Genomic DNA, 23,401 nt, shown 5'->3' with positions numbered 1-23,401 from the left:
GTCACTTCCGACAAAACACTTGGACGCCAGATGTGCCACGAACCGAGGTCGGGCGATCGAACGAACAATGAGCACGTCCACGCGCGTCGGTTGCTCAAATCGGAATCGGAAACGTTAGTGCTTAGTTGCAGGGTGTTGGTACCTACACGCCTGGACTGACAAGAACAAGACTCCCTTCCACCAGTAATAGCAACACGCAAATCATAATTTTTGAGCCTTTGATTTGACGATGTTATTCCTTCACCGTCGAAGTCTTTTTTTTATTTTATTGCTTAGATGGGTGGATGAGCTCACATCCCACATGGTGTTAAGTGGTTACTGGAGCCCATAGACATCTACAAAGTAAATGCGCCACCCACCTTGAGATATAAGTTCTAAGGTCTCAGTATAGTTACAACGGCTGCCCCACCCTTCGAACCGAAACGCATTACTGCTTCACGGCGGAAATAGGCGGGGTGGTGGTACCTACCCGTGCGGACTCCCAAGAGGTCCTACCACCAGTGATTACGCAAAGTATAATTCTGCGGGTTTGATTTTTATTACACGATGTTATTCCTTCACCGTGGAAGTCAATCGTGAACATTTGTTGAGTACGTATTTCATTAGAAAAATTGGTACCCGCCTGCGGGATTCGAACACCGGTGCATCGCTACACCCGAATGCACCGGATGTCTTATCCTTTAGGCCACGACGACTTCAAGTCGTTCGTGAACATCAGTTAAGTACGTGTTTCATTAAAGAATTGGTACCTGCTTGCGGGATTCGAACACCGGCTCAGTCGCAACGCTTGGCAATGAATGCACCGGGTGTCTTATCCTTGAGGCCATAATGATTTCAAACGACTTGGAAGCTTTTATTTGCATAAGAAGCCTTCTCCTACAGAGTACCACTTTTTTAATGTTTAATAATAATATAGCTTTCCAGCATATGGCCTAATTTTGTAATGGCAAGCCAGAGCAAAATGAGCCGTAACAACTCTAAGACACGACTAACATTCGATTTGGGCATACAATGGGTAAAATAGTGATTCTTCAGATGTGATTCAGACTCTTTCAGTTTCTTTGGAGATACATTCAATTGATGACATCATTCGAGTGAGCCACATTACATTATACCATGTAGGATGAAAACACGGAAAAAGACTAACAGCGTTGCTTAATTATGATATGTAAATAAAAAACATGCTTCTAACTTCTAACATGACCCTAAACAAGCGGATAACAGTATGTGTACTGAATACAGAAAATTTTGTTGTCAAAAAAAAGAACACATGCGGAAAAACTTTTTTGCGAAATTTGTCATTTTGTAGCATATTTTTTTTGTAAAAATAAAAACGGGCATGTCTAAAATGAAATGAAATGGGCATGTCTATATATTGTAATTTACATTTCATTGCGGCTTTTAATATCTCTGAGCTATGTTACACCAACCTGACTTCAAATAGGCAGGTTCATGATACATCCCGACACAATATTATCCTACCTTCAGTTTTTCGGTATATTTTTTATTAGGTCCAATATAAAGTATAGGAATACGAAATATAAATTAATACATTCAATGACAAATGAATTGTAAGTTGCAATAGAAGTCTGTCTCTACATTAAAGAAAAAAGCGAAAAAAACAGCGAACATTAATAAGTGAATCCGTTCCCAAACTCAATTCGTAATCTAAAGCTTGCTAAATACTATTTGCTACTATTTAGTGAAATAAGTGCTTTACACAGATAAGCTCCAGCTGCTAACACTAAAGCTCAACATAAACAAAATCATACATCAAACAACAAATTTATTTATTTGATAAACTCAATTACTAAATAAATCACACGATTTGTGTTATGTCAACAAGGTGATGTTTTTATTTACATTTTCCTACTGATTCAATGTATTTTTGTTGACAAGCCACTGACAAAGCTGTAATTCATTTAACACGACTTCTTGGGTTGGGATTTGATAAATAAAATTGTAGATTTTTTAAATCTAATAATCTTTTTCAAAATTACTTTTCATTACGTCATTATTAATTCACTGGCTTCTTGCTTTCGCGACTCTTGAATGTTGCGCGAAATAAGTTTGAGGTGACAATACATTTTTCGTGTTAATTTGGAGACTTTAGTATTAGTATCCTATTCAGATTATACAGTCCATCTTATAGCTATGTTTTAATGATTTTAGACTAAAATATCATTAGCTTAGAATACACATCCTGTCAATTTTGTTTTTGCTTAACATTCTAGTCAATATTTTAAACTATTAGATATTGAAATACAAATATATTAAGAAAGACCTTAACGGAATAAGCTAAGTCTTATCAGTTCCAATCGTGTCTGCAGATATTGCGAGGAATATGAAACTCCTTAACATAAGCTGACTGACTCGCTAATGCGGTAGATAGCGGCCTTGACTGTTGTGCTCTAGGTCGCGGGTTCGATTCTCACATCGAGCAAATATTATTGTGTTAAACAGGTTTGTTTGCTCTTTGTCTGGATGTTTATTATCTAGATATGTTTCCATTTAAACGTATTTATATCAGACTCTGGTGCCCATAATACAGTGAATCCTAATTTGGGGACGGATGACTGTTCATGATTTGTTTCCAGTTGCTTTTATTTATTTATTGCTTAGATGTGTGGACGAGCTCACAGCTCACTTGGTGTTAAGTGGTTACTGGAGCCCATAGACATCACTCAAATGCGCCACCCACCTTGAGATATAAGTTCTAAGGGCTCAAGTATAGTGTTCCCAGTTGTAAGCTGTTTGGCTGCTGCACTTTACAGCAAAATACACTCTTCTTTTTTTCACCTTATCCCACTAGGTTTGGTCGGCACAGCTAATTTTTCTCTTCAATTCTCTCCTATCAGCCGTCATCTCAACACTCACTCATCTCTCTCTCATATCGTCCGTCATTCACACATTCCATCCATGTCTTCTTCGGTCGACCTCTTCCCCCTCTGCCTATAGCTACCATTTCCATACGTCTCTTAGTCACATGCATCTTCTCTCTACGCATCACATGTCCATACCGTCCTAACCATCCGTACCACGCTAACGCAGCAAAATACACTCACTGCTCACAATATTCACTGCACATTATTTGCCCAATCGAGCCCACAGTCACATAATCTCTACATATTATTATTATAAAATATATGTGTGATGATACTAATTTATTTTGATATTCTATATGTAATTAACATATCAAATAGTGCTTAAACGGAGATATTCAAATATTTCGAGTAATAGTAATAAGTCGAGATACATCGTAATCCTATGGCTATCCTCACCTCTTATTATCAATGGTTAAAAAAAAATCAGAAAAAAAAAATTCAGAAAAGTAATTGAACTTCTAATTCATTAAATTCGCTCTAAATGACGAGAGCTGAATTATTCTATACGCTCATCAAACTAACGAATAAAATTCAATCAAATTTAGTCGTGTCCTCCCAAAACTCGATTCGTGGGCACCCTACCATCACTCAACTACGTTCCACGTTCTAGACTATGACGTGTATGTAATTACTTAGGAGTTAAAGCGTAGTCATGCCTTGTCATTTTCGGTAACGGCCCGTTCAACATCGCTGGCTCAGAGTGGAATCGTTTGTAATTCGAGCGCTGACATTTTTAGACCTCGTAAGCTTTGTTTTTGAATATAATATTAGACATCGAATTAGCAGGGTCGGATTTTTTTTTAAATTAAAATCATTCAGGTATTACCGTCCTACAAAATTTGGACATAATGTGTATGGGACATATAATTTAAACATCCAGTCGACTCTAAAATTAAAAATTAGTAATTAAAAAAAGTGCGTGCGTACAGAGTACACATGTCAGAAGTGAAACTTTTTTGGCGAACTAATTTATAAGTTTTGCTTATATATATACAAATCTAAAACTTTAGATTTTCGCGACTTAGAGGAAGGGAAAAAGGAAGATATGTTCCCGCCAAAAGTCTGTCAAATGTCAATCTCAAACCTCAGTGTTGACAGTCACATTATGTTTAGATTTCTAAATTGAAAATTACTAATATTTTGCCAATTGAATTGACTAATTTAATTTCATGCTATTTGATTAATGTTCCAAATTCTTTTCATTTCATTTCAATTCCTATTAACATTTTTCACAAAAAAATTATAAAATATTAGGCCGTATGGTATGATACATTTGGCTTTCCAGTTAGAAAAATACAACAACTACTACTACTGACATTTGACAAGTACTTAATTTCAATAGTAGTTTGATGTCACTTCCGTTTCATACCTGCGTGACGTTCTGTAAAAAATTTACCCTCATGCGCCTAAAGAAGTTTCACTCCAAAAAGTGTTCTGCCAGGTTGTTAATTTTATGTCTGAATCTTCGTTTCCTGATGATTTTACAATACTATTTAGATTATCTAGGCAAAGTAGAATGGATCGGCTTCCATATATTCAGTACATCATAAGGCTCCTCTAAATTTTCCATACTGTTGTTGTTGTTCTTCTATTAAATGCTTGCTTTGATAATCACTCTGTTAGTCTTACTTATCTTCCTAGCGACCCGCCCTCGCTTCGCTTCGGAAACATTAAATTTTATTATTGATAGGCGAGTCCCGCCATGTTGCGCGCGGTACGACAATAACTGCAGGTGACGCCACGGGGCGAAGCTAGTCTAAAAAAAGTAGCCCAAGCTACTCCTTATATCATCAGCTACCTATTAGTGAAAGTCTAATCAAAATCGGTCCCGCCGTTCCAGAGATTAGCCGGAACAAACAGACAGACAGAAATGTTACTTTGGTGTATGTACCATATTCATATGCATGTAGTAAAAAACGGTTATTTCAATATTACAAACAGACACTCTAATTTTATTTATATGTATAGATATCAACTAACCAAAGCTATCGTTATACAATTACGTTAGTTTTTATACTCAGTTAATTCATAGTAAGAAACAGTAACACAGTTATTCATTACGTTCAAAGGAATAATACATTCGGTTACTTTTCGCCTAAAGCGTATTATTTTCAGGGTATCATTCGAAATCCCGAAAACCACGTTTGTGATTTCTGAAGAGGATCTCGAATAGCCCCGAGCGTCGGGAAGAGAATGGACATCAAAATATCCTTTGTGAACGTTGACGTCTTAAAGTGCTTCCGCTTATTCACTCCGGTACCTGTTATTCGTTAAGGGAAACGTCTTATAATTTCATTGAGTACTGAGGAGACTACAGAGATATTGTTTATTGTGGGTAAATGTTTTTTTTCTTCCAATTATTCGCAGAAAGAGTTATTTTAGGAGGCAAATAATAGAAATGAAAGTAAATCTATTTACTGTATTTCTGTGAAGGCGGACTCATTCAAAGATAAATTCAAAGATAGAAGATAATTTCAAAGATAGTAATAAATTCAAAGATAGTTCAAAGATAATTTCATAAAATAACTTAATGCAAGTTGAATCTTTAAATAGTCCTATAGAGTAGAAATTAAGGACTTTTGAATACACAAATGTAGCATAGGAACGGCCTTAGCGGAAAACTATCGATGAATATACATATCATTACTGGTAGTAGGACATCTTGTGAGTCCGCACGGGTAGGTACCACCACCCGCCTATTTCTGCCGTGAAGCAGTAATACGTTTTGTTTGAAGGGTGGGGCAGCCGTTGTAACTATACTGAGATCTTAGAACTTATATCTCAAGGTGGGTGGCGCATTTACATTGTAGATATCTATGGGCTCCAGTAAACACTTAACACCAGGTGGGCTGTGAGCTCACATTTAAACAATAAAAAGATTACTATTTTTTTCAAAATAAGATGGTGCTAGGGGAAGCCGGGTTAAGGCCGAGTTCTTAATAAGAGCGAATCATGCCATTAACATGTCACAACTACTAGCCTTAACAGATCTACAAATATAGGGAGGTTTCGACAACGCAACCACGTCTTGTGAAATTTCATGACTTCATTGACAAAAAGATCTCATATCTAATTTAAAGTAACTAGAGGTCCCGCAGTAGTCGAAATTCGACTATAATTAATTGGAATTGTAAGTTTGTACACTATTATGATTGTATTTTATACTTCTGTAATCACAAATTTCGCCAAGACTACACTATAAAAATATTAACAAAGACAAACAATATTTAATGTATTCTCAATTTGACAATAGACGTCAAGAATAAAAGTTTGACAATAAATAGTATGCATAGTGCGTCAAATACATGGTATGTAGTGTGTGTAATGTTTTCTATATTGATTTAATGTATCTTTTATGCATTATTTAAAAAAAATATTAGCATTGTGCACTTCTTCTCTATATTCTCTATAAGTGTGGAAAATTTCATACTCCTCCGTCCGCGCAATTTTCGTCAAAAGGGATACAAAGTTTTTGCTTCACGTATTATTTAAATTAATCATCAAATAGCTGGGTAACATCTGTTCGTGCTTACATGAAATACATTTTCGATTCAGTCTAGATATTGGGATCGCAACAAAACACAATCATGTCATATCACATCTTCTATATTGCTTCGGCCTCGATTTTCGGTATCCGATACAGCGTTACGTAGGCACTTCACGAAAATTGGTGACAGTATCAACGACACTATTTTCGGGCAAGTCCTAGTGCGATGGAAGCCGCATTATTATTTCAACGTGAGGACATCTCGTTCGCTTTTGTAGCGAAATAAAAATGCTGTAAGCATTTTTGGTTCGTATTACAATCTTCGTTTTTTGGGTTATCAACAGGGAGCAATATAGTTTCCTGTGTTGGTTGGGCTTACATAAAATTGGACGAATAAAATTGACGCACGATCTTCAACTTTAAGTGAAGCTGTATAGTTTCACGCGTTTTTTATTATTAAGAACAACAAGAGCTAATAAAACTAATATGTTTATCTGCTTTGGGCGAAAATGATCATCTTTTGTTTTTGTTTTTATGGTTTTGATAGTATATGTAGGCTTGAGGGTAGACATTATCTTGTTGAACACCAAGTAAAACGATTTCACTTTTTGATTCCTGATTTAATCAACAATATGTTATCTTAACAATTCACTTTAACACTTGTCCAACTTTAACCAGTACGTACAACAGTCACTGAATCACACAACGTAACAAGGATATAGTAAGTGCACCAGGCAAGCGCAGTCCAACGAATGTTTCTCGCAAGGCACGCACCGCCTTTTTATACTAGCCGGCGCAGCTGGCTTATGAATCACTTCTGTTGCACGAGTGGAACGACACGGCCGGCGCACCCGGCTTGTGTGAGTCACGCCTGTTGCACGTGATGTTTATTAGAAATATTGTTAACGCCGTCATATACATCTAGCATTTAAGTTAGGTTAACTGTATCGAGTGATTCTAACTATTAAAATTATATTATGATGATTAGATATGTACTTAGTTTGTTATCTAACTAATCTGGTCTAAAATATAAAACTAATATTTTTTTCAACTTTAATTGTTTTGAATTTGGAACACATTATTTTAAAATCTTCTTTCGATGTTGCGCCATTTCACATATTTTTTCGTGTTCATTATCACATTCCGATATGAAGACGTTTTATTTTTTCTATCAAACAGTTCCTTTGAAGCCAATCACGTCTGTCTTTTCATTATAATTACTAATGAGCAACTCACTCTCGCCCGCTTATTACTGAAAATTTACAATTCAAAGTCTACTCGATGTCTCGATTACGCAACGCCGATGTTTCGTTCGCCATTATCGATATTGGAATACAGATCGCGTTGCGAGATGTTTTTAACATCGGTATCGAGTGGCAATCATGCAAATAGCGTATCGTTAACATTGCAAATCGCTTGGAATAGACAGACTGTCAAGCCGTCCCATTTACATTGATCCAGTCTGATTGCTCTGTGCTCTGTGTTTTGTTTGAAGAAACTAATAGGTTTTACAATCGAGTGTTAAAACTTTTAAGAATTGATACTGTCTTAAGTGTATCGGGACTTTTTTAAACGGTTTTATTTAGCTCGACCTGTACGGAATTTGTTTTTTATTTATTTGGGTCAAAATTAGAAATTGAAATTTAAGCACCTTCCCGTTGTCAGATTGATCTGAAATTTGGTACACACATTTAATTTAGATGACAATACAATATAATAAAATCAATGACATTATAAATCTAAGATGGCCGCCGATACAAAATGGCGGATTACATATTTTTCCTTAAACCCCTCAATATGGGTATCAAATGAAAGGGCTACACTAGTAAAACACGATGATTATGTCAAATTTAAAATTCAAGATGGACGCCGTTCCAATATGGCGGACTAGGTACATATTTTTCCACAACCACCACAATATGGGTATCAAATAATAGGACTACACTAGCAGAATACTGTCATTATGTCAAAATTTCGTATTAGGTGTTACAAGTTACAAAATGGCGTATTAGGTGGGGGCACGCACCGCCTTTTTATACTAGCCGGCGCAGCTGGCTTATGAGTCACTTCTGTTGCACGAGTGGAACGACACGGCCGGCGCACCCGGCTTGTGTGAGTCACGCCTGTTGCACGTGATGTTTATTAGAAATATTGTTAACGCCGTCACGGCCATACTGACATGCGCTCGTCCTCGTGCGCGCATTCTTATGGTATGTCTGTGAACAACAAACGTGTTCGTTCATCCTGACATTAACGGATGCAACTTAAAACGTGGTCTATGATATTAACAATCTAGTACGGTTCGGTTCGCATAATTCTTCAGAAAATCCTATACTGGCTATAAATAACCTTCAGACTGCTTACATACCTGGGCCAGTTCAAAAACTCTTCAGGAATGTAAGTATGTCCCTTTTAACTTAGACCGGAATCCCTTCAGTTTTTCGAACTGGACCGGATAATGCTAGACCGAATCGCAATCCCTGTAGCTAATTGTTGTGGCTAATCTGGATGAAAATCCCTATAGCCAAGCCATTGGACCGGACAGACCCTTCAATGACTTCACACTTTCTTTTTTTTCTCTTTTTTTTTTTGCTAGTCCGGATTAACATCTCTCTAGCCACATACAATTCTCTTTTTTTTTTTTTTTTTTAATCTGCGTGTACGGTAGCGTTTGTTAAAACATTTCTTAAACCAGAACATTTATACGGAATTTCTTCAGAAATAGTGCGAGACCGACCATCGTTTTCTACATTTCCAACACCTGCACCTGAGGTGCCTGAGCTTACAGACATTGTATCACTACCCACAGACTATGTTTGCTGTATCGCTATTTGCGGACAAAAATGTCGCTTCTATTGTCAGTGATAGAGTCGTCATCATTAAGATCAGTTTCATGAACAAGATTAATTAACCCATCTGTGTACGCCGTCACGTCATCGTCACTATAATTTTCAGAAATTTCTAGTAGGCCTGACGGGCCTCGAGGTATTTCACGTAAGTTTTCATGGGGAAATTTGTACACTCTATTAGAACTATTTACATGTCTCAATTTATACCTATCGTTTTCCAAAACTGCAGTAATGTTGAAGGGACCTTTACATTTTCGGTCAACTTACGAAAACAAAATCCCCAGCGGAAAAGAGTTTGACTTTAGCTTTGCCTCGACTAAACCAAGCTTCTGTTTGTGCCCTTTTTTTATGTTTTCGCCGGTCTTCGACTGTGCTAAATCAAGATCTAATCTAGAGGGATTATCACTCTGTTGAAACTTTAGATATTTCAAGTGAACTACCCTGAACGGCAAACGTCTATTCTATTGGAGTAAACCCTGTTACTCGACAACGTGCACTATTAAGGGCGAGTTGAATATCCCCTAAGTGCTCTTGCCATCATGATTGGTCTAAGTTACTTTCAGATCAAAGAGTGACTTGTTCATGAAACCGCTTACCATTGAATAAATTACTATGACTTTGTTTTATAAGACTACATTCTGACCCTGAATGGAACATAAAGGGGAAGCCAAAACCACTTATCTGTAACACACTGAAGCTCTGGAACACACGTTGACGTCTCTGGTTGGACCTGCCACAGCACCTGGAGCAGTGTCGTTTTTCTTCTTGTAGCGCATGGAACACCCAGAAGCTACATGGCTCGCATCACCGCACACGTAACAGCCGACTTGCAGGCGAGAGCCGGGCGCCCACGGATGAGGAGGTTGTTCAGGTTTTGCAGGCTGTATTTTTGTGAGGCAAGTAGTAGCTCGAGCCTTAAGCGAATGTGTGAGAGTCAAAATTAAATCGACACCATCCAATACTTCAACTACTTTAAACGGCCTTTTAAACTTCGTATCTAATTTCGTTTGATTATGCTCTTCGTATTAATGTGTGGACGAGCTCACAGCCCACCTTGTGTTAAGTGGTTACTGGAACCCCTAGACATCCACAGCGTAAACGCACCACACACCTTGAGATAGAAGTTCTAAGGTCTCAGTATAGTTACAACCGCTGCCCCACCCTTCAAACCGAAATACACCACTGCTTCACGGTAGAAATAGGCAGGGTGATGGTACCCGTGTGGTCGATGGCACTATACGGAGCACCCGTCTGGTGCCACGTCCTTACCCACGAGAACATCGCCGCGCTGCGACGCCGGCAGCGCGCGATCGCAGTCAGAGTTATTCAATGATACCTCACAGTCTCCTACGAGGCGGCGCGCCCTAGCGCAAGTGCAGCCGGAGCGCGGGGGCTCCAATATCGGCAGTCCGTGCTGGAGGCGTGGTCTCGTCGTTTGGCGGACCCGTCGGCCGGCCTCCGTACCGTCGAGGCGATCTGCCCGGTTCTCGCGGACTGTGTGGGCCGCGACCGCGGAAGTCTCACCTCCGGCTACCTGTGCAGACTCACAAGACATTTTACCACCATGCAAACTTCTTACCGCAACAAATCTTACCAGCCACCACGCAAACGGGTTCCACCTGTCTTACACGATGTTACTCCCACACTGAGGAAGCCAACCGCGAACACATGTCAAGCACGCACTTCACCGGAAAAACCTGCATCCGCCAGCGGAACCCGAACACCGCCGCATCGCCAGACACGAACGCACCGGACGTCTTATCTTACAGGTCACGACGACTTCAGATGTGTCAATTTTTCTTCCCCACGGAAACTTGCTTGCTTTCTTGTTTGCTTGCTGGAGCCCGAAGTCATCGAACGTGTAGTGTTATTGGTATTGAATCGAGTAGATTCTAAAATTTCAGCGACAATTCACAGTCTCATGTCCTGGTTTACTGTACTAGTGCCATGTAACTCTAGCAGTAGTCATTGGCTTAAAAACGATTCGTGTCGGAACTACCCACTCGTCATGACAGATCCATTATTGCGATCGAAGTTTCACTTGAGATTTGCACTTGCCTTAATTTCTTGCAATAGCTTGTTACGTGTTGTATTTCCGTTAGTAAATGCCATGTGATGAAGTCGACAGTCAAACTGGGCAACATGAGCCAGAACGTAAGATGTGACGATTTCTTCGTGGCTCAGATCTTCCATCGAGGTAACAGAGACGTTATTACACGACTTACGTATGCTGCATTCACGCTCTTGTGGCGTACCACTACTAGTATTCTGATCTGCATCATGTTTTTTTTTGCTGTACTTCGAACATGTTCAAACACGTCACGCCAGTGAGAGTAGAGTCCTGATCTCACTTCTGATGTAGGCTTGAGGGTAGACATTATCTTGTTGAACACCAAGTAAAACGATTTCACTTTTTGATTCCTGATTTAATCAACAATATGTTATCTTAACAATTCACTTTAACACTTGTCCAACTTTAACCAGTACGTACAACAGTCACTGAATCACACAACGTAACAAGGATATAGTAAGTGCACCAGGCAAGCGCAGTCCAACGAATGTTTCTCGCAAGCAAGAAGGGTCGTCGTACCCCCTTTCGGGGGTACGGAACGGGCCTCGGGGCAATCCCCACTGCCCGGGACGAAGCTCCCTGCCACACAGGGCAGGGGTGATGTGGATGCAAGATGTTATACTAGGGGGGGGCTGTTCGTTATGCGCGTCTCGGCGCACTACATCGACAAAATAAATAAATACTTAAATATAATACGATGGGCTTGAATGGCTCCAGGGATGACGCCCGGCAGCAGGATCCTCCGGCGTCGTGTTGTCCTCTGCTTCCTAAAGCTAAATTTTTTTTTTTTTTTTTTTTTTTTTCTTACTGACTAACTACAAGCTAACTAAAACTAAACTACACTACTATTTACAACAGCACAGGACAACAGTCAGCGGATACGAGGGGCCCGCCACCGGCCCCGTGCCGCGGCCCCGCCTCTACAAGTCAGAGGGGGAGCCGCGGCACTAGTAAGGCGCTCACCCGCTCCGGGCTCCCCAGAAGGGGAAGTCCGTCACGGGGAGGGGCCGACTTAAAACACTCCCCAAACGGGGGAGTGGTCCACCCTCGGGGGTGGAAAATGGGTCCCCATAGGGGGGCACCCCAACAATGTGGGGGGAAGTGACGAGTGTGGACAGCTCAGTCCCATGGGGGCACTCATTATGAGCACTCCCATATCACTCCGATTAAGCCGACTATCTTACCATAGCCGGGGGTTCCAGTAGCTCCCTTGGTAGCGCCAGACCATCAGGTGGTCTAGCGTGCAAGGGAGCTAAATTGTGGAGATGCTCGTGGGGTCCACCGTCAGCCCGCTCGTAAAGATTACGAGCTAGCCTCCGGATGAACTCCTCGAGCGACTCCACATCCAGATCCCGGGCGATTACGGCATTACTGACGTAACGCCCTGCTCCGACTATCGTGCGAAGAGCCAGATTCTGCTGGGCCTGTAACTTCACCCGCATGGCCTGCGGGATGAGGTGATACCAGGCCGCAGCTGCGTACGTGATACGGGAACGGACATACGTCTTATAAATGCCGAGCTTAGTCCTGACCGGCAACCTGGAGGCCAACACCGGCCGGAGGAGGAATCTCGCGTAGCGAGCGGCCGCCAACGCCAATTTGGCGTGGGCGGTCATCCTCAAACTCCGGTCGATATCGACCCCCAAGTACCGGACGCTGGATCTAAACTCGACATTAGCGCCACGGAGACTGAGCTGTCCCGGGACGACTCTTGTGCGGACCGGACCGAAGAGAATAGCCGCGGTCTTCCCCACGTTGACCGCGACCCTCCATCGGTCCAGCCACTGGGGCAGTAAGTCCAATAACCTCTGCATCCTCGAAATGGCCGCAGAGGGGAAGTTGGATGACGCGAAGTAGGCGCTGTCGTCGGCAAACAGCGCCAACTTCACGTCGGCTTCCCACGCTTCGAGGTTGCCCTCGAGCGTGGGAATGTCGTTGGTGTAGAGAGCGTAGAGGAATGGTGCCAGGACGCTCCCCTGCGGAACTCCGGCCGTGACTGGGCGCACCGACGACTTGGCGCCCTCGACCGCGACAAGGAAGGATCTTCCCTCCAGGTACGACCCCAGCAGTCGCACGTAGGCGTGCTGGAGGTCCGTGTTCTGCAACAGCTTGTGGATCAGTCCCGCATGCCAGACACGGTCGAAGGCCTTCTCGATGTCGAGAAAGACTGCGGCCGTGTACTGGCGCGCGTTGGTCCGATCCGCCAAGTGATGCATGACGCGGACCAATTGCAGCGTTGTCGAGTGACCGCTACGAAACCCGAATTGCTCGGGTCTGAGAAGGATGTGCGGCGACATCCTTCTCAGCAGCAGCCGCTCGAACAACTTGCCCACGTGCGACAGCAGCGTGATCGGACGGTAACTGGAGGGATTTCTCCTGTCCTTGCCGGGTTTGGGCAAGGCGATAACCTTGCCCAATTTCCAAATTCCCGGGAAGTGTCCTGTGGACAGAATGGAGTTGAACAGCCGTGTCATATATGACATGACCGTTTCAGGGAAGTGGAAAAAAGCGAGGGAGGGAATACCGTCCTCGCCCGGCGCCTTGCGCCTCTTCATCCGCTTGATGATGAGGCGCAATTCGCTGGGAGTGATGAGATCACCATCTCCCAACGGTGGCACCGGGGAGGAGAGTAGGCTTGCTACGCTCTCTTCCACCGATTGGTGGAATGCGGCCTCTGAGGGTGCAGAGTCATTAGGAGCGAACTGCCGCTCCAGCATTTCGGCCAGGACATCGGCGCGGGCCTGAGCCGAGAAGCATCGGTTGCCCCTCTCGTCCACGAGTGGACAAGTCGGGGCAGGCCGATTTGAGAGCTGGCGACAAAGCCGGTGGAGGGATACTGAGGAGGGGTCCTCGCGGGCCTCCTCGATCCTCTCCTGCCAGGCATAGCCCCGAAAGGTGCTAATCTTTGTCGCCAGCTCCGCTTCCAGTTCATTAAGCTCGCGCTTTATCCTGGGACAACGAGTTGTCGCCCAGAGCCTCCTCAAGCCCCTCTTCCGGCGAATAATCGCCTTCAGATGGGCCGGGAGTATACCTCTGGGCCCGCCGCTGGGCACAAGAGTCGTCGCCTGGTCGATCGCTCCCCTGATGGAGTCAACAAGGCGGGTTGCCGCATCGTCGACCCCATCAGGGGTGTTGGGGTCCTGAATCACGGGAAGGTCGACTAGTCGTCTCTTAAAGAGCTCCCAGTCGACCTTCGGTCGTAGGGGCGAGGTCGCAACCCGGGTGAGCCCCATTCCCAGTGTCACCAGGATAGGGAGATGTGGGGTACCCAGGTCGTACAGTGCCTCGATCGTTACGGGGCACCGTAGCCCCTTGTGCACACACACGTCCAGCACATCGGGCTGATAGCGCGCGGCGGTCGGGATGTGTGTGGGTTCGTCGGGGCCGACCACGGAGTAGTCGCCCCTATCGGCATCTTCTAACAGCCGCCTGCCCACTGCTGAGTTAAGTCGGGAGCCCCACGCGACGTGCTTCGCGTTGAGGTCCCCGACCAGCAGAGCTGGGCGGCTGTCGTGATTCAGGGCCCGTCTTATGTCCTCAGGGTGAAATTCAGGCCCCGGGGGTCTATACGCGGCATAAATCCGCATATCTCCCCCCGAGGTGTGTACCCTCACACCGACTGACCTTGTCGATGTGAAGGACAGCAAATCCAACTGATCATGCACCACGTCCCGCCTGACGAGGGCCGCAGTGCCCCTGAACGGCCGCCCGGCAGGGGTAAGCTCGTCACGTCGGTACATGAAGTAGTTTGGAATCCTGAACGCATCCTGAGGACGTAGCTTGGTCTCGCCCAGGAGCACAACCTCTGGGTTATACTCCCGGGCGAGAACAAGCAGGTCGTTCTTTCGGGACTTTATCCCGTCGGGGTTCCAATAAATGATGCGCAGCTCCTGGCTAGCCATTGAACTGCGCAATCATTCGGTAGAACCCCGACAGGAGCGCCCCGAAGGGACTGGCTCCCGAGGCGATCTCACGGATTACTCCGGAGATCACCTCGGACAATTTCTCCCACAGTGCGAGCAGCCATGCAGCAAAGCCGGCAGGCTGGGAGGCCTGTCGACCGCTGCGGCGCTCGCGCTGAGGGCGGGGGGGGAGGGGGGGCTGAGATGTGCCCGAGATGGCTGGTTGGGCCTGGGGCAGTGGGGTCGTTCCCGATTGTGAAGTCGGTTGAGAAGTTGGGTCGATGGGTGGGTTCACGTCCACCTCCATTGTTAAAGGAGCCGCGGGAGCCGGTGCAGTAGGAGCACTCACCACTGCATCCCGTTGGGCTCTCTTCCTTAATTTTTTTTTTATTTTTTTTAGTCGGTTTTTTTTTTGTTTCGGACCTGATAATTGTGGGACTTGAGTTCCAGCACGAGCTGGAACACTGCTATTAGGATGGGGCAATCTAACAGCGTGTGAACCACGAGGGGTAGGAACAGGTATACCCCGCCGCGGAGCGTTGGCCTCTGCCATCAGCGTTGCCGCTGATGGATTGGCCTCCACTGACACGGCAGGGGGGATGGGTGAGGACGGGGGAGGGGGTTGGGGTTGGGAAGATTTCCCTTTCCCTTTCCCCTTCCCCTTCGGAATGGGAGCTACAGAAGGAGGAGGAGCTGTGTTCCCGGATCGAGGCACCAACGGCGCAGGAGGAGGGACGGTTACTCCCATCATCCTGGCCCTCTTGCGGTAGACCGCGCACCGCCTGTCGACGGCAGCGTGATCTTTCCCGCAATTGGCGCAGGAGAATGGGCCGTCCCTCGGCCTCGGGCAGTCCGCTACGACATGCTCCCCGGCACATCGAACGCAGCGGACCGCTCGGTGACAATTATTGGAGGCGTGCCCGAAGGCCTGGCAGCGATGACACTGCGCAGGCCCGCGGGTTGGTCGCCATCCCTCAATCGTCACCCCCGGCAAGTACAGCAGTTCATTGACTGCGTACAGGCGGGCGAGGTCGTCCTTCGAGAGGTGGTCCAAGGCTACGTGGAACACGCAGCCCGGGCGCCCTCTCTGGGACCTGATGCACCTGGCGTGACGAGCCGGAAACCCCAGCTCCTTCAGGGCATCGGTTACTTCTGCCGCGTCAGTATCGGCAGGGAGGCCCCGGACAGCCACCTTAGTCGGAATCTCCCCTGTCAGGGCATAGCAGTACCATTTTATGGTACCATCCCTGGCAGAGGCCTCCGACAGGTAGGCCTGGACCGCCCTGTATTCCTCTACCGACGTCGGCAGGAATCTAAAGCCGGCGCCGAAGGGTCGCACCGAGGGGGCGCGACCGAGGCGCTCCCTAATGGCCGCCATGTGGCGGGACCAATTAGGAAGGGCCTCCACCATTATTGGCGGATGTCGGCGCAGCCCCTCTTGGGCACGACCCTTCGGCCTCGGGGGAGGGACATGAGAGGATTGGGATGTCCTCTGGGTGGAAGGAATACTCGGCCTAGCTGCCATGGCAGCATAGGAGGTAGAGGGAATGGGGTTAGGCATAGGGGCGTGACGTGGTCTGGTGGACTCGAGGTCCATGTACCTGGTGGAGTCCAGGTTACCCGCCGTGCCGCTTAGGGCGGGGGCACCTCGGGTAGAGTCCACCGGGATTGGGGATAAAGTTGGGGAAGGGGAGTGAGGAGGGGTTCTCAATTGCCTAGGAGCAATCCCTGTCCTGGCGGGTGCTCTAGGCTTGGGAACGGGTTGGACTGGGATTGGACTCCCAGAGGGGGAAGTGGATCTTGACGAGGAAGGAGTGATAGACTCGGTAGAGGAGTGATCCGTGGACGTGGTCACGCTCTCTTCTCCCTCCGACCTGGAGGAAGGGCCTATACGCGGGCGTTTATCTTGGTCACCCGATGAGCCTCGGTCAGACTCTGACCTGGCCTTCTTCCGCGGCCGAGAGGGCCCGGAGGGATCGGCCGACGAAGGAAAGTTACTTTCCACCGGTACGATCCTCAGGGATTCCCTGGCCGCGGCCGAAGGCCCGGACGAACTGCCCGCACCGGGTCCCATCGGGGCCACACGGATTGCAGGTGTTGGGGTTGGTGTATGACATTCCGGCATTGCCTGTCGTCCCTTATGAGACGGGCCGGGTGTGCTGATAGTTGGGGGTGGGTTCCCCCCCGACATGATTTGGCCGAACTATGAACGGCCACTACGGCTGGCGGTACATCCGTACTACTATTAACGACAACGACCGACCCTCCTTGTTGTTAGGATTTTCAGTGTAACTGATAATACTAATAGTAATCGTTAATCAACTAAACTTAAGATAAAAAATATAAAATGAATAATGTACAAAAAAGAAAAAGAAGAAATTTGACCCGAGCCACTCTGCGGGCACCCCCCGCGACCGGCTACCGAGTTGTACGTGGGTAAACCAACCTATGGGAAGGAAAGTAAATGAACAAAACAAAACAAAAACTGACTTACCCTCAGGAGCTCCAACTCGATCGGCTTATACAAATATGGTAAGGAGAAACTATGATTCCACCCCAACTTTAATTAAGAGGGGGATAGAATACTACCAGCTAAAATAATTACTTTAATAAATATGAAAAAAATTAAATTAAAAGGAGAAAAGAAAATTAATACTAATAAAGTAAAAAAACAACCGGCAACGACGGGAGAGCCCACAGTACGTCCCGTAAAAAGCAAAAGAAAATCACAGAAATATAAACCTAATGATCAGTAAAACTGGACTGAACTACTAAAATGGTCACTTAAGGAAGTCGGTCGGTTCACCAGTATAAGGTCAAAAGAATTTACTAAAAAAAAAACACAATTTATAATTTACTAAAAATATTAAAGTTATAGAGGGTATATCTAATTTAAACTATTTAATTGTAAATAATTGCCACAGTGGCGCTAGTATACAGTTGAATAACTACCCTATAATAATGATTACTAATTACTAATAATAAATCTAATTATATTATATCTTAGGTTAATTGTAAAAATAATAATACGGGAAAGAATTTAATTTAGAAAATGGACAATAAAACTATATTCGAACTAAACATTAACCTAAGCACGGAACTAAATACGGGGTTCCCGTCGCCGCCGTGAACCGCCACCATAGTTCAGCTACGCGGGTTTAATAACAGCCCCTCCTGACCCCGAAGGGTAGGGGAGGACTGGGAACGGACACAGATGGCCAGACTCAGAGGCGCTAACGTAACTCGGTTTTTATTCTTAGAATAAAATGAGTACGCAGCTTCTCCAGGCTGATCGACAACTACCCGCAATTAACTGATGTTAAAAAAGAAAGTGTCAATCAACTCACCTGTTCCCGGGTCCTGCGTTACGCTGCTCGGAACGTCTCCGCGCCGAAACAACACCGCTAGATAGAACACTCGCACTTTGGGCACACACAATCGCACAGCACAAACAATCGGGGCCTCGTAGCACTGGTGTCCCGGGCGGTGTTTCTCGCAAGGCACGCACCGCCTTTTTATACTAGCCGGCGCAGCTGGCTTATGAGTCACTTCTGTTGCACGAGTGGAACGACACGGCCGGCGCACCCGGCTTGTGTGAGTCACGCCTGTTGCACGTGATGTTTATTAGAAATATTGTTAACGCCGTCATATACATCTAGCATTTAAGTTAGGTTAACTGTATCGAGTGATTCTAACTATTAAAATTATATTATGATGATTAGATATGTACTTAGTTTGTTATCTAACTAATCTGGTCTAAAATATAAAACTAATATTTTTTTCAACTTTAATTGTTTTGAATTTGGAACACATTATTTTAAAATCTTCTTTCGATGTTGCGCCATTTCACATATTTTTTCGTGTTCATTATCACATTCCGATATGAAGACGTTTTATTTTTTCTATCAAACAGTTCCTTTGAAGCCAATCACGTCTGTCTTTTCATTATAATTACTAATGAGCAACTCACTCTCGCCCGCTTATTACTGAAAATTTACAATTCAAAGTCTACTCGATGTCTCGATTACGCAACGCCGATGTTTCGTTCGCCATTATCGATATTGGAATACAGATCGCGTTGCGAGATGTTTTTAACATCGGTATCGAGTGGCAATCATGCAAATAGCGTATCGTTAACATTGCAAATCGCTTGGAATAGACAGACTGTCAAGCCGTCCCATTTACATTGATCCAGTCTGATTGCTCTGTGCTCTGTGTTTTGTTTGAAGAAACTAATAGGTTTTACAATCGAGTGTTAAAACTTTTAAGAATTTATACTGTCTTAAGTGTATCGGGACTTTTTTAAACGGTTTTATTTAGCTCGACCTGTACGGAATTTGTTTTTTATTTATTTGGGTCAAAATTAGAAATTGAAATTTAAGCACCTTCCCGTTGTCAGATTGATCTGAAATTTGGTACACACATTTAATTTAGATGACAATACAATATAATAAAATCAATGACATTATAAATCTAAGATGGCCGCCGATACAAAATGGCGGATTACATATTTTTCCTTAAACCCCTCAATATGGGTATCAAATGAAAGGGCTACACTAGTAAAACACGATGATTATGTCAAATTTAAAATTCAAGATGGACGCCGTTCCAATATGGCGGACTAGGTACATATTTTTCCACAACCACCACAATATGGGTATCAAATAATAGGACTACACTAGCAGAATACTGTCATTATGTCAAAATTTCGTATTAGGTGTTACAAGTTACAAAATGGCGTATTAGGTGGGGGCATGATTAGTCGTGTCGAGAACAGTTGCATCCAAGATTGTGTGACGTTAGAGGGGCAGATAAAAAAAAATAGGTAATTAGATACCTCGTTAGTAAGCGGTAGCTATACCACCCAAGTTAAGGTAATAGGTTAAAACGTGCCGAGGACTGTATGGCATTAGGGTGGGTAAAAATGTAATGTCGTCAGCGCTTCCCCCTCAAGATTGGGCGCATCTTGTTGTATATTAAGCCTTGCCCCTTTGATGGACTTCTGGCGGGGTCGACCGTCAAAATGCCCCTTAATCGTGGGAACAACAATAAATAAAAAAGCAAACAAAAATAAAAACGAAACTGCTACACAACGAAAAAGAAGGCTCGAAAAGGCAAAAGAAAAGTATAGAACGAAACGTGCAAAGGAGAGTGAAAATGAAACCCACAGTTGACTACAGAAACGAAGAGAACGGTTAGCAACAGAAACACCTGAGCAACATGATACCAGGTTAATAGCACAACGTGAGAGACAAAGGCAGCTGGTAGAATCAGAAACACCTGAGCGTCATGAGTGCAGGCTAGCATCACAACGTGACAGACGAAGAGAGCTAATAGCGTCAGAAACACTTGAGCGTCATGAGTCCAGGCTAAGATTACAACGTAACAGACAAATAGAGCTATTAGCGTCAGAAACACCTGAGCAACATGAGGCCAGGTTAACAGGACGGCGTGAGAGACGAAAGGAGTTAGAAGCTTCAGAAACACCTGAGCAACGCCACGACAGGTTAAATAACCAACGTGAGCGTGCACAGCAACGCAGAGCTGAAAATCATGTACAAGCGTTTGAAAATGCTATTAACACATCGTGTATACACGTTTGTGACATTTGCACGAAGCATTGATATCCTAACCAAATTCATACTGTACGTTACAACACAGCTGTATTAGGATATCTACCTGCAGAACTGTCTTCAAAAACAACATTACTTTTATGTTCGCGCTGCCAAACACATGTGACCAGTAATAAAACAATAGCACCATCAAAGGCGTACTGGAATAATCTGGATCCAGGTTCAATACCAGATGAGATTCAAGCGCTGACGCAAGCAGAGCAGCGATTGCTGTGTAGAATCATCCCGCTTGTTAAAATCGTAAAATTTACTGGGCTATACGGGCAGTACGGTTTCCGCGGACAAGCAGTGTTGTTTGCCCAAGATATCTTTGAGGTCAGTGAAAGATTACCTAATATGCTTCCAAGATCTTCCAGCCAGGTGGGTATCGTTGTAGTTACAGAACGTTTGGAGAATTTGAACATCACAAGAGAGTTCACAATATCTCGCGAAAAATTATACAGCGCTTTAAGATGGTTAACTAGAAATAACCCACTTTATAGAGATGTAAGCATTGACAAAAATGTCCAGATCAGTGAACAAGACTTAATACGACTTAGTGTGCCAGATATACCTGAAAACGGTGAACCTGAAAGAATTGAAATTCCAAATGTATTCATTAGTATTAATGACGTTGCTAGAATTATTCGGGCTTCATGGCATTAAGGTGACCACAGCGTTTTCACTTCGGGATTTGCCGGCGTGCAATGTAATGGCATGCACGTTATTTACCCTAAAGCCATACAGTTTCCAGCAAAATTCAATTATGGTACGGCTGAAAGAAGGATGTTGCCCTTAGCTTTGTCATGGGCATCCACCGTCCATAAAATGCAGGGCAGCACCGTCGACCATGCAGTAGTATATTTAGGCTCAAAATTGTTTGAGGAAGGACAAGCATACGTGGCTCTAAGTCGAGTCAAGTCTCTGGAAGGGCTATCTATGTATTGAGGAATTAGATTGTACTAAATTATCAGGTAAGAAACCATGTAATAATGATGCACTGAATGAATTAAATAGAATGAGGAATATTCGGTAGACAATTTCACTAAATACTAAAAACAAGAAAATAAAAATCGTTAAAAAAACTTTTAAGTTAAACGGTTTTATTTTATGTGCACTGAAAACTACAAAATAAATAAATAGTTACTTACCTATCAACCTACGTAGGTCATCTCGGTCATTAATATCTCTGATGGTAGTGGTTGTCATAACATGAACCATGTCAGCGGCCGAAAGGCAGTTCATGAAAGAACACTAACACCAGGGTTTGCTTGGTAGGTAAACTAAGCACACACTATAACAAGTAGGTATTATGACCTTCTAGTTCAGAAATATTTTAGTACTAGGCAGAATAGCTTTTAGGCATATTAGACTGAAATAAAAACGTGGGGCCCATTATTATTTCTGTATTACTTTCTACTATACTAAGTGTGGATTGTATCGACTTATTATAATCGTTATCATCATCATCCTAGCGGCTTATCCCGGTCGCATCTAAAACCTCATAGCTCCGGAGTCCAGGGTCCGCTGAATCGACTTACTATAATCGTAACTGGAGGTTTTGACCATTCAATAACCAGCCGTGGCGGCTTCACCAGCGAACGCCGAGCTCATGATCTACCAAAGTATAAGATATGCTCTGCCATAGATATGATTTCAGAGGGGCCCCACGTTTTTATTTTAGTCTAATATGCCTAAAAGCTATTCTGCCTAGTACTAAAATATTTCTGAACTAGAAGGTCAAAATACCTACTTGTTATAGTGTGTGCTTAGTTTACCTACCAAGCAAACCCTGGTGTTAGTGTTCTTACATGAACTGCCTTTCGGCCGCTGACATGGTTCATGTTATGACAACCACTACCATCAGAGATATTAATGACCGAGATGACCTACGTAGGTTGATAGGTAAGTAACTATTTATTTATTTTGTAGTTTTCAGTGCACATAAAATAAAACCGTTTAACTTAAAAGTTTTTTTACCGATTTTTATTCAAATGTGTGTTTTAGAAATTTATATTATGTAAGACGACAGTGTTGTGTTGGGCTTACTATCATGTGTTTGTAATATCAGCAGACTGAACTGCCTTTCGGCCGCTGACATGGTTCATGTTATGACAACCACTACCATCAGAGATATTAATGACCGAGATGACCTACGTAGGTTGATAGGTAAGTAACTATTTATTTATTTATATTTATATGACACGACTATGCATATTGACATCCACTGACTGATGGTGACTACTCACCATCGAACAGGCCGTAAGTTTTTCAGCCAACAATCGATTGTGTAATCATCGATATTGTCGTTGGTATTACAAGTAATTTATTGTGCGTTCCTAACGCGTCTGACTGCCACCAGAAAATATTTTACTGGCCGTCCTGTGTGCCGTCACGGGTATACAGGGTGTCCCAAAACTCAACGATAACCTGGTACCGGGCGAGAGGCCAAGGTATACCAGTTATGAAAAAAATAAGGAAAAAAATCTATGTCACTTAGTCAAGCGATGATAGACATTTTTCGAAAAAGTTAAAAATTTGACACCCTTGGTCGCATTTTTAGGTACTGCGATCGCAATTTTCACAATTTTACAG

At 44.0% G+C, this 23,401-nt stretch overlaps 2 protein-coding genes and 1 long non-coding RNA gene across 3 annotated transcripts in view; 1 reads left to right on the top strand and 2 right to left on the bottom strand.

The window, feature by feature from the left end:
* The window catches only part of LOC105841896 (uncharacterized), a 109,870-nt gene that overhangs the window by 35,065 nt on the left and 51,404 nt on the right, over positions 1 to 23,401 (top strand). The window lies entirely within an intron of this gene.
* Positions 9,063 to 11,787, bottom strand: LOC134200013 (uncharacterized). Its single transcript, XM_062671916.1, has 2 exons — positions 10,558 to 11,787; positions 9,063 to 10,102 (listed from the first exon to the last, which is right to left on the bottom strand). The coding sequence occupies exons 1-2, from the start codon at positions 10,774 to 10,776 to the stop codon at positions 9,899 to 9,901; spliced, it is 423 nt and encodes a 140-aa protein (XP_062527900.1). The 5' UTR covers positions 10,777 to 11,787; the 3' UTR covers positions 9,063 to 9,898.
* LOC134199924 (uncharacterized) lies at positions 19,526 to 21,296 on the bottom strand. Its single transcript, XR_009974592.1, has 2 exons — positions 21,159 to 21,296; positions 19,526 to 19,599 (listed from the first exon to the last, which is right to left on the bottom strand). It is a non-coding gene; the product is annotated as an uncharacterized LOC134199924 (long non-coding RNA).

The sequence above is a fragment of the Bombyx mori genome, chromosome 13 (genome assembly GCF_030269925.1).
Source record: "Bombyx mori chromosome 13, ASM3026992v2".
NCBI classification, from domain to species: domain Eukaryota; kingdom Metazoa; phylum Arthropoda; class Insecta; order Lepidoptera; family Bombycidae; genus Bombyx; species Bombyx mori.
Note: the sequence above shows the minus strand (reverse complement) of the source record. Positions and strands in the feature narration are given on the sequence as shown.